Here is a 12883-nt window from a genome sequence, read left to right as displayed (position 1 = left end):
CGTGCTGCAGCGAAGAAGCGCTGCAGAGGAGGCAGCATTTTTTTGAGGCTCTTTTCACAGAAAGTCTGCATAGTAGGAACATATGTTCTGATACCCCAAAGCAGGTTTAGATATAAGAACTCAGGTCTATGTATAATTCTAAATAAAGTAGTTGTAGTAACTACATTTTAACCCTATTAGTAAGTACAATTAAGAGGAAATTACTATTTCATTTTAAATTAAATTTTAGGGTGCAGCAGTTCTTCGGATGTTGTCCTCGTTTCTCACTGAAGAAATTTTTGTACAGGGACTCAGAGTAAGTACTACCTACCTATAAGGGGTCCACTATAAGTAATCATAACTTGCTACTGACCCACATGTATACAGAAGTAAATATATATATATATATATATATATATATATATATATATATATATATTATTCTACTGCACAGAGGACTTTCTTCTCTGATGGTTTCAGTTTTAAAACGCCAGGTGCTTCAAAATGTTTTTAACCTGTAAAAGAAGGCATCTCCTATAACTTGCTGGGTAAGGAAGTTGCAAATAAGACCACTGAAGAAAGAGAGTAATTTGCTTTTAGCGCCATCTATTGGAAGGTAGCTCCTATAAATTAATACCTGTTATTCAAAAAAACTAGGGGCATAATCTGGGAATAGTAGCCATGCCAGCATAACTCCTCCAAAAGAAAGCAGACAGGAACCGTTATTCTGGCTTGGCTATTACTCCCAGATTATGCCCTTAGGTTTCTTTGAAAATCAGGTATCAATCTATAGGGAATTACCTTCCAATAGGTGGCGATAGGAGAAATTTCTACTTTTTCACCATTGAGGCCTTATTTACATATTACTTCCCAATAATTCTTGCATGCATAGTCTAATAAGTTCCTGTACCAGTCTCTCCCTAATGAGAGACATTACCCCTTCTGACTTATAATTTGCTGAAAACCATGCAATTTTACATAACATTTCAATGTTCCAATCTCATGATATTTTGCAGAAATGACATTACATGCAACAAGTATTTTAAAATAAGCTATTTTATGAAAAACATCTGGCTTTACTTCTGCCAAAAACACATACAAGTTTTGTCGGACATGCATTCTGTACAAATAATTAACAGAATGGAATCAGATAAAACAGTATTCACTTTCTCTCTATCCAGTGTCCATGAAATTTTCATGAATATGTCTTAGCTCACAAAGAGTTTTCTGAACAGATAATTATTCCTCATTATAAGCAAGAGAAAAGAATCTTGGAGTGTTAACAATAATGTGTAATATGGATAAACTCAAAATAATGTAGTTCAACATCAACAATAAGCATATTTTTTTTACTTAGAGAGGTTTTACCATGAACAGAACCATATTTAAATGTATGGACAATGAAAAGTTAAACATTTTTGCAATTATAAGTAATTAAAAATTTTGCAGAGTTTTATAGGTTTTCACCACCACAGTTTTGATCGGTAGACAATACATATATGACCACAAATGGTCTGACAGCTATCCGGGTTGGTGTCAGCACCCAGTGTCCCTGGGCAAGTGCCGGAGACTCAAGCTCCTAAGGTGGGCCACTCGACAGTTGCATAGGGTATGGGGCCTGTGGCCAGCTGGAAATGGCCGGGCCCTCGGGCCACCATGAAAGTCTGATTCCCCAACTACTATACGTACTGCTAATGGAGAGGGCACCTGTCGATCGCTAGGCCCCTTTCCATTAGATGCCAGCCTAGGGGAGGTGATTAAAAATAAAAAAAATACTTATTCACCTATCCTGGGCTCGGCATCCTTTCCGGTGCTCTTCCAGCCAGCGACTGAGGTACTGCTCCCCAGGCCTCACTGCTTGGGCCTGTGATTGGGCCCCAGAGATCACATGGAGCGTGCCAGCGTAATGACAACATCATGTTTCCATGTGACCGTTGAGGTCCAATCATAGGCCCCAGCAGGAACATCTGGAGTTCAGGACCTCAGTTGCAAGAAAGAAGAGGAACGAGGATTCTCAGGAGAGGTGAGGTAAGTATAAGTGTTTGTTATATTTAATCACTTCCCCTGGGCCTCTGAATATTATATTCTGGGATCTGAGGAGACCCCAGAGTATAATAATAGCACCAGCACTGAGGAGGAGGGGCAGGTCCTCTTAGGATCATAGAATACTGTGTGGGGGGCCACTGTGAGCATATAATACTGTGTGGAGGTCACTGCAAAGCATATAATACTGTATTGGGGCCACTGTGGAGCATATAATGCTGTGTAGGGGCCAATGCGGAGAATATAATTCTGTGTGGGGACCACTGCAGAGCATATAATGCTCACTGGGGCTCTGTCATCCAAGGGCCCACACAAACCTGGAGCTGGCCCTGACAGCTATGGTTTCCATATTGTGGTCGGGTTATCTCCTCATATAGGTAGTGTCCCTGCTTCCCTGCCTGATAACCTGACAACAATAAGGAAATCATGCCCTGACACTAGAGATGAGCGAGTAGTGTTCGGTCGAGTAGGTGTTCGATCGAATATGACGGTATTCGAGATACTCGTACTCGATCGAACACTACTAGCTGTTTGAAATTTAAGGTTCAATGCAGAACCAGCGTTGATTGGCAGAATGCTATACATTCTGCCAATCAACGCTGGTTCTTCTCTTACCTTTCCGAAGTCTTCTCCGCGCTGCGTCCCCGCGTCTTCTTCCGGGTGGAATTTACTCTGACTAGACATCCGGCCTAGGCAGAGCCGACTGCGCATGTGCAGGCATGCCCTTGCAGGCGCAGTCGGCTCTGCTCAGGCGTCGGGCTAGGCAGAGCCGACCGCGCATGCGCAGTCGGCTCTGCCTAGGCCCCGATGCCTAGGCAGACTGAAATCCAGCCGGAAGATGCCGCGGGGGCGCTGCGCCGGGAGAAGACTTCAAGGGGAATTCAGCCCGACCGTCACTCGTGGACTTGGTAAGTATAATTGTATCGAATTTTGCTTACCCCTGAAACGAGCATTTCCCCCCATAGACTATAATGGGGTTTGAAATCCGTTCGAACAACCGAACAGTGTGCGGTTGTTCGAATCTCGGACATTTTAGTGTTCGCTCATCTCTACCTGACACCACTCCCTATGTTACTCCGCACTAGATCTCTTCCGATCAAGTTCTTACGACTGGAACGTCAACACTGATTGATCTAGTTTGCTTTTCTCAAAACCATTTCCTTTGCATTGTGTCAATGGCATATGTTCTGCTGTAAAATAAATCTCTATACTTCTTCAGTACAAACAGTGTGTGCAGCAATATTTATCCTTATAATAATAAGGCAATAATGGCTGTGTTTCGGACAAAACGTTCCTGCATTCATAATCCCATCATCTGCGACCGATCGGACTGTCATCACTAAGATAGTTAGAGGAAATCTTTAAATTGCTGCAAAATTTTTAATTATTTATTTTTGCAAAAATGTTTAACTTTTAATTGTCTACATATTTAAATATAGTCTTGTTCGTGGGAAAACCCCTTTAGGCTACGGCTGGGTTCACACCAGTGCTTGAATAAATCAAACCATCTATCCATCCATCCAAAAATTTGAAGAGTAAGCAAGCAGCACTTTTCTCTCTGCATTTTTCAGGCAGAAACTGGGCAGACCCCATTATGGTCTATGGAATCCATGTGTTTCCATGGGTAACCACTTTCTTAAACGGATTAAGTTTCCATTTGTAGGGGTTCCCAAGCGGACCCACAAAGGGAAACCTGAACGCAGGTGTGAACCCAGTATATGTAATGAACAAGGCATTGCTAATATTATTTTTCTATGTTTTTTACAATAGACGTACCTTCGAGAATTTGAATATGGCAGTACAGTGTATACTGACCTGTGGAGACACTTACAAATGGTAAGTTAAGATATGTAATCAGAATAATACATACATTATTACACAGCACACAAATAATTGGGTCATATGGACATCACACCTGACCACACATCCGGAAAAGTTACTTTTTAGTTTGATCACATTGGATTAAAACTAACTATTCCACACTTTGAGATTACAACAACAGTATACTTTTAACAAACTTTGCATAAATCAATAGTACATAGGAATATAAGAAACTTTGTAATATATCTTTTCAGAAAAATTCCTCTTTAGAATTCGAGTCAGGGGATAATCATACACATTAGGGAGAGTGTGTGCCTACATAGGCGTACAGAGACTTACAAGTCATTTCTGCTCCGCTAGGGATTCTGGATAAAAAATATGCAAATCTGTTCTCCAGGATGTAATTAGGAGAACAGTGCCTCTGTATGCTGCCCTCTAGAGGACAGCCCCCTCAACATTATGCATGACTCTTTAGAATACATCTTGTTTCTTTCCTCCTCCCGTTCTTCCTGAGCTGCTCATTGACTCTGTTCTCTGTGCAGTCCTTCTGGAAAGATATGATGGACTTACATTGATCATGGAGGAATCGGATTACATGCAGTCCATAGATGTCTATAGAAAGGGGAGAGGTATAAAGAAGATGAAGCTACTTGAGGGAGAGAGGCACAGAGACTCAGAAAAGTGGGCACAACTTCTAGCAAGCGTTGCACCGTGCCTCAATGCTATATTCAAGGGGGCATATCAGTAATTCTCTATAATGCCCCCTTGCTGCTACTTCTTTTCTGTGGGATATAGAGCTAGAGGAGCAAGATTTGCACTTCTCTCTGTGCTATGCAAAGGCAGTTTTCACACAAGAATCACTGAGGGTGTAATGCATACATAAATTTTACTAAATAATCCATTAAAAATAAAAGAGCTCAGTTACACGTGGACAAAGATACAATCGGTCCCCAAGGAACTGTGATGTGCTCACTGTAACATATAGTTGACCTTTTACCACCAATCCAATTTGACATATAGATATACAGATAATAAATCAGAAGTTAGATGAGTTACATAAAGATAAACAACAGTATAAGTTACATTTGTATCTATCATCACCTGCTTTGGAACCTTCTAATAATGTAAAACATGGCACTATCAAGACTATGCAGGGATGTACCGTACAGAACTAGTCTCCCAGCTATTACTTTGTGGCCAATAAAGGTAGTGGTGTCCATTAGGTTGTCCACCACAAGGTCTGGACACACATTATTGACCAAGATAAATCCTACTAATAAATGTGAAAGTTTGGAAATTTTTGTGTGTTTGTTACTCAATCACACAAAAACGGCTGAACAGAATTGGATGAAATTTTGCACATAGATAATTTGTAACCTGGATTGCCACATCGGATACTTTTTATCACAGTAAATGACATGGCTTCACAACTGTTATGAATTCTTGTTCATATACTATATTACACTGTTCTTGACTGCAGAGCTATCAGCTAATTGCACTTTGCTGATAAAGCCAGGTCTGTTATCTCTCTATGTATACACACAGATAACAATGACTCCATTCTTATTATCTGATCTGTATGTGTTCTGTTCAGCCAGAGGGATGGGGGGGGGGGGATACACTCTAGGCAGTGTGCTGATACCCTGAGATGGGAAAACCCCTTTAATCCAAATTGGCAGTTTCTCAATTTTAAACATGCCGGGAAAAAGAAAATCTACTTTGTCACAAAATTCTCAAAAAACGAGAGCTATGAAGGTAGCCAGAAGTCACAGACTTCTCCTCAAGTGGAGCTGAGGAGGATTGAACAATCTAGGCATCAAGCGGCTCTTAGAGCTGCTGAAACACCTGAACAGGCGGATTATCGATGCCAACAAAAAACTCATTATATTGTGTCCCAGTGAGATGCCGGAACAATCACAGGAATGGCGTGAAGAACAAGTTTGGCAGCAGGTCAGTTTGAGAACTGCCGAAATGGTGGAGCAGGCGAACCATCTACGGCAGCAATTTGCTGGAATATAAGCAGATCATCGAAGCCAACAACACGCAGACGAAGTGACAGGCAGAAGCTAGTAACTAAATAAAATCCAAAGGAATCCTAAGCTGTCAATAAGATAAATGAAAAAAAACTTGCAGAATAAAAAGCATATGTGTGGCATATCTTTTTATTAAGTGAATGTACTTTTGTTTTTGTTGTAGGCCATTGATAGAAATGGTATTCAGCTTGGAAGCAGTATCGAAGCTATCATGAACACATGGGTCTTGCAGATGGGTTTTCCTGTGGTGACAATAGATACAACTCGTGGACTTATAGAACAGCAACATTTTCTTTTAGATCCAAACGCAACAGTCACTCGGCCATCAGAGTTCCAGTAAGATCATAGTTAAGAAGTGCTTTCTATGAAAATGTACTTGTCATATATGCTCCCAAAAGTATATTCATACACAGCAGATTTCTTGGTACAATTGTCACTGAAAACTTGCCACTCACACCTGAACAGGGTTGTTTTGGAACCAAGCAAGTGGAGTTATGCCCCATTCAAATAGATGGGATAGTTACAGAAATTTCTGGAAAAAAACTTCCAAGTGTGAATGAACATGCTTCTAAATTCCATCAAAGAAATCGTGCAGCGTGTTACTAAGACAAAACACACCACAAATAGGGTGGTTTTAGTTGAAGGTCATCTGATGGTTTCCCTTTGGGTTCTCACAGATTTCACCCTTTAGGGTCCATTCACACAGATTTTTGGTGCTGATTTTGATGCTGAATCTGCATCAGAATCCACGTGGGTACCTTTTTCCGCTAGCTTTTTTCCACGTGGATTCTGATGCAGATTCAGCATCAAAATCAGCACCAAAAATCTGTGTGACTGGACCCTTACATTATCTTCAATGTCATGCTTCACGTATGAAATCCACAGTGTAGGTCAATTTTCATTGTAGGTTTTAGCCACAAAATGTAACAGCAGTTTTCTATTTTGTTAAAAATCGTAGGCCAGATATTATATGGATGGTAACTATGAAGCTGATTATAACAGATCAAAGACATGAAATTCCAAAGTGTCTTAGAAATGGAAATGACAGAAGTGCAGTTTGTTTTTAGGTTATATTCACATGAGGAAATTTCTGCAACTGTCCTTTTTATTTGAACTGCGCAGCCCTAAAGAACTAATCCTTAAGCTAAGTCCCCAGGTAGCGAACCGCAATATAAAAACGCTGCAGAAAAGACTGTGGCGGAAATGCCGTGTGTTTTTTTTCCCCTCAGTATTTTTCATTGCGATCTCGCACAGTTTTCCTCTGCAGACTTTCTGCACCTGTTATAGCTATACAGAAAACGGCAGCATTTCAGTAGGTATAATTTCTGCTGCAGATTTTTTTCTGCAGTGTGTAAATGGGATTAACCAGAATCCCATCGACTTTGCAGGTACTTTAAAACGCACTATTTTTGCAATGTGGGGCCCTGGCCTTAAAAGGGAGTTCCAGGCAAAGGGGAGAGCCAGGGTCGCCTTGTGTGGGTTAAAATAAAAAAAAAAAAAGATGCAATAATCACTTCCTCCAGATTCTCTCCTCAGGTGTTGAGTTCACCATTCCATCCCAATCTGTCAAGGTCAGTAGTGAAGCGACGGAATAATAGCTGGAGCCAATCTTAGACCTCAGTGGGTACATGTTTGGTACTAGTGACATATTACCAGTGATATCATGATACCCAACATGTGGCTGCTGAGGCCAGGGATTTGTAAACTGAGCCACTTCACATAGGAGTTGGCCATTGCCAGCATAGGATGGAAATAGGAACCCTTTGGCTGAGGCCCCACATTGCAGAAACACAGCTTTTTTTTGTTGCAGATTTTGCTGCGGCATTTTGAGCCAAAGCCAAGAATGGCTACAAAATGAATCAGGAATTGACTTTGGCTCAAAAAACCGCAACAAAATCTGCAACAAAAAAATCTGCGTTTCCACAACGTGGGGCCTTAGGGAGCCTTCACACGGAGTTTACGTTCTACTCATTCATGCGATACGCGCTTATCACATTGAACGCAATAGGTAAAAAAGCCTTCCATTGATTTCAATGGGCAGCGCGTGTATGCCGGCACCCATTGAAGCCAATGGGATCTGTTTTTTATGTCGCTCACTCTGAACGAGTTTACGTTCAGAATGAGCGGAGCGTAAACTCCGTGTGAAGGCAGCCTGAGCCTGTAAAAAGTTAAAGGTAATGGGAGAGGCTAATCGCACACATACCTTGCATCATATTTATTATGTGTTTTAGTAAATTTTTGCACCTCTCCTGTTTCCTTTTATATAGAATACAGTAATGTAGTTTTATTTAATTCTTATAAAACCAAGACATACTTCTTCCACTTGTATTTACAATAATATCCTATTTAATCTTTTCAGCTATTTGTGGATTGTACCTATCACTTACATTATCGGTTCTCAACCCCAACAAAATTTCTGGCTTAAACAACCTGCAGGTAAGGAGCCATATTTTACAAACAAAGAATTGAGTACAGAACATTTTACTGGGATTATACGGAGTTTCAGAACTTCAGCAGGAGTTCCAGGGTGAATACCAGGTGTGAGAGTTTTGACCACCTGTAGACCATTCCTGGCTTTGGTCGGTCTCAGAGATGGTGGCTCTCGTGAATACTGTTCTCTGTAATAGCCAGAAAGCCAGTCCAACTAGTAGTATGGAGCATGAGAAGACAGTAAGTGGATAAGGCATAGAATTATCTGTTGCCAAGCTGCCTCGACCAAAAGATTTGCTGTCTCCCTAGTGCCAGGGTTCAGCATATGATGAAACAGGTGGATGCTATTACCATATGTGTTGTACCAATTATCGCTTGGTATTTGAGTACTATTATACGTGCTGTTTACTTTTATTAACACATGCTGCTGCTTTATCCACACCAAAGACAATGACTAAGGCCCGGTTCAAAAAATGCAGAGCACATCTCATCTAAGTTTACATATTCTTAAGAAGTGGAGGTGTTCAATAAGCAACAGGTTATGAATTCTGGGCTCTGCGAGCCTGGGGTCTGTTGACATGTCTATTAGTCTTATCTGCTACTAACTAAACTTCCCTCTTTTAATGCTATTACTAGTCTGGGGGGACAAGAGGTAGCATAAATTGTTGGGCCACCAGATTTATTACCATTGGTGTAAATGCAAAATGTATGTTTGTGTCACGGAGCAAAGGTATACGTCTTCCTCCGGATGGTCTTTTGAATCAACATGGACGCAAGAGGTCGGGAGACAACAGCAATTTATTGTAATCCACAAAGTTAGTAGCCGGCGGCGGTCACATCAACCGTAATAACAATAAGTCCACAGAAGTCACAATCCAATGATAACTTTGGTTCCTTGGTCCTGTAACTAAATCCTGGCTCTCTGCAGAGCTGTGCACAGGCCGGCTAACACATACTAACTCCAGCTACAACTATATACTAAGACTGTTACACCTATATCTGTGGGTGGGAAGGGCTGAGTCACAGATCCTTCCCCCCTCACCTATACCAAGGAGAGCAGACTCCCTGTCTACTATGGACAATGCACCATCCAACATCTTCTTGGAGACACTGATCAGATTATCTCCACCCATTGTCCTCACTGGTCCTCACTAGTTAGAGGTATTTGCATACAATGTGCTAACACACTAGACCCTAATCAGCCAACTACACATTGATGTATATAACAGGTTAGAGAATACATTCCACATGAAATATATATTACACATTGCCTATAGTATAGACTCTAACCATCCCGTGACAACCCCTCCCCCTCTCAAAACATGTGCATGACACAATTGGCCTACACAGGTAAATTGGGGAATGCACATCAGTCTCTATAGCTCATATGTCCTCCTGCCGGGATAACCCATCTGCGTTCTGGTGTTGGTTCCCTCGGCGGTACTGAATGGTAAAGTTGTAGAGTTGAAGGGCTGGCATCTGGCAGAAAATCCGGTCGATCCATGTTGGCGTCTCTCTGAGCTTGGCTTCGGGTCACTGCTCCCACAAAGTGGCACTGTAGATTTCCAACATCGTTGCCTAACAGAACATCGGCCGGCAGCCCGCTCATCACACCAATTGTGCATCGTTTTGGTCCATAACCATAGTCGAGTTCCACGGTAACTTTAGGAATACGTTTCCGAGTACCTCCTGCCAACTCGATAGAAAGGCCAGGGCCCTCCTCTAGGGCCTCGGGTCGAACCACTCGGGGGTCCGCTACCGTTAGGAAAGCTCCCGAGTCCCGGAATCCAACAACTGTTCGGTCATCCAGTAGGACCTCCTGCAAGTGCTTCCGCTGAAGGTTTGCGGGATGTGTGGCGGAAGGCTGAATCCCATAGACCCCTGGAGGTGGAACAGATGGGTCATTCATGGAGTCATCTGGAAATGGGGCCAAACTTTCAGTCCTAGGGGTGGTTCCCAGGTAGTGAATAGGCCGGGATGCCACGGTGGCCCGTGCCCCCATGTTAACAGGGCAACTAGCTTGCAAATGTCCAGGCCGCCCGCACCCAAAACATCTGCGCTCTAGCATTCTTCCAGTAGGTCGTTGTCTAGGGACAGGGTTGTTCATAGCTGGAGGCCGATGGGCTGGGGCAGGGGTAGAGGGGGAATTGTAATCCTGAGGCCGGGCACGAAAGGTGGGTGGCTGGATGAAGGGTGTCTGGCGGACTGTGGTAGTTTTCCGCTCCTCTGCAAACAACCTCTTCCACTGCGGCTTGATGGTCAGGCCCTCATCTGCAAGGGAAGCAGCTTGCTCCACTGTGGCTGGGTTCCGTTCCAGCACCCACTCACGGATCTCAGCGGGTCACTGGGAAAAGAACTGTTCCTTAAGTATGACTTGGAGGATCTTATCGACTGTGACAGCCTCCTCTCCTTCTAGCCAGCGCTTGCATGCTTGCTTCAACTTGTGGGCGAACATGTGGAAGGAGCTTCCCCCATTGTAAGACAAAGAGCGGAACTGAACTCGGTAGGTCTCTGGAGTGACTGCATAATACTTCTGCACCGCTCTTTTAATGGCCTCCTAGTCCCGCTGATCACTAGGGTCCATGGCTCTGAGAGCTTCCGCAGCCCCATCTCGTAGGTGCCCCACCAGATACCGGACCCAATCCTTCTCTGGGACTTCCATCAGGTGGCACTGGTGTTCGAAGTCCTGAAAATATCCATCAACATCCCCAGCCGCTTCATCAAAGGTCTTGAAGTGTTTATGGGAGACATATGGTGGTTCTCTCACTGTTGGGCTGGGGGTCGACGTTTGATTATAATTCCGCGTAGTTATCTCAGCCATTCGCATTTCATGCGCCATTCTTTCCTTTTCATGCGCCATTCTCTGTTCCTCCTTCTCCGTTTCCTGAGCCCTCTGTAATGCTCTACTCCTTTGCTCTGCAGTTGCTCCTAGCCCCAGCACTGCCAACTCCTCCTCATACAAAACAACCCATCTGCTCTTTTGGGTCTGTACCTGCCACTCCCGTATCTCTACTGTCTCCTGGGGGCAGCCCTCCTCATGGTCGCTTTGCAGGGTCATCTCCTCCAGTGCCTCGATCAGTTTCTCTTTCGTTCTTCCCTGATAACTCAGGTTTAGTTCCCGGGCCCTTACTTGTAGACTTGCCATAGTCCAGCTCCTGTATTCTGAGGTTGTGGCTCCATTAATCGCTGGGCTGCTGTAGTCCATCTCGCTGTCCGCTGTTGATCCCACCGCTGCCAACCAGTTGTCACGGAGCAAAGGTATACGTCTTCCTCCGGATGGTCTTTTGAATCAACACGGACGCAAGAGGTCGGGAGACAACAGCAATTTATTGTAATCCACAAAGTTAGTAGCCGGCGGCGGTCACATCAACCGTAATAACAATAAGTCCACAGAAGTCACAATCCAATGATAACTTTGGTTCCTTGGTCCTGTAACTAAATCCTGGCTCTCTGCAGAGCTGTGCACAGGCCGGCTAACACATACTAACTCCAGCTACAACTATATACTAAGACTGTTACACCTATATCTGTGGGTGGGAAGGGCTGAGTCACAGATCCTTCCCCCCTCACCTATACCAAGGAGAGCAGACTCCCTGTCTACTATGGACAATGCACCATCCAACATCTTCTTGGAGACACTGATCAGATTATCTCCACCCATTGTCCTCACTGGTCCTCACTAGTTAGAGGTATTTGCATACAATGTGCTAACACACTAGACCCTAATCAGCCAACTACACATTGATGTATATAACAGGTTAGAGAATACATTCCACATGAAATATATATTACACATTGCCTATAGTATAGACTCTAACCATCCCGTGACAGTTTGATTTCAAGAAATGCATTTGTTAGAGTAAAAATGTAGATGTCTGACAGCCCAATAATGTTTTGTGTCAATTGCATACCTGGAATCAGTTATGGTAGCTGTATGAAGGGTGGATTTTTCTGCCACATTTCTGTGGTATAACTCACATGTATTACAGCGGGGCCACACACAGCCACAGGGAAATACTGCAGCGTGTTCCTCTACAAGCTGCTGTGACATTAACTATCCAAGATCAGGTGTTTGTGCTGCAGGTTTCTCTGCAAATCCCCACAGCTATGCATAAAAAAGGTTGGAATTCCCTAGAACCTGGCAGCAATTATTGACATGCTACAAGTTTAAACCCTGCAGACATGTGAGTTGTATGGTACAATGTGAAAGAAGATACCTCATTTATATATTTCTTGCATTTCAGATATACACGAGCCATTTAATCTAACTGGTCAAGGTAACTGGCTGCTTGCAAACATCAATGAGACTGGCTATTACAGGGTTAACTATGATGATGGAAACTGGGACAGACTGCTTAATCAGCTGAACGTCGACCATTCAGTGAGTGTTGGTTATTGGCATGCGGGGACATCATGAAAAACAGTATATATGAAGAAAAATGGAATGGATTTCTGCAAGGTTTAGTTGCAGAAATTTCTGCAACTATCTCCCATTTGGGAGTTCACGTGTATGGGTGAAAGTGAATAGATTATGATATACCGTAGATTAGTTCAATATAGTCTTAGTGGGCATATGC

At 43.1% G+C, this 12883-nt stretch overlaps 1 protein-coding gene across 1 annotated transcript in view; it reads left to right on the top strand.

Annotated features, from left to right (window-relative positions):
- Nucleotides 1-12883, top strand: part of LOC142202929 (aminopeptidase N-like) — an 86261-nt gene that overhangs the window by 54599 nt on the left and 18779 nt on the right. Inside the window, exons 9-13 of the mRNA XM_075273317.1 lie at nt 230-295; nt 3793-3858; nt 6040-6212; nt 8236-8312; nt 12551-12687. Of these exons, the coding sequence (XP_075129418.1) occupies nt 230-295; nt 3793-3858; nt 6040-6212; nt 8236-8312; nt 12551-12687 (519 nt within the window). The remainder of the gene's footprint in view (nt 1-229; nt 296-3792; nt 3859-6039; nt 6213-8235; nt 8313-12550; nt 12688-12883) is intronic.

This window comes from Leptodactylus fuscus, chromosome 5 (assembly GCF_031893055.1).
Source record: "Leptodactylus fuscus isolate aLepFus1 chromosome 5, aLepFus1.hap2, whole genome shotgun sequence".
Taxonomy (NCBI): Eukaryota; Metazoa; Chordata; class Amphibia; order Anura; family Leptodactylidae; genus Leptodactylus; species Leptodactylus fuscus.
Note: the sequence above shows the minus strand (reverse complement) of the source record. Positions and strands in the feature narration are given on the sequence as shown.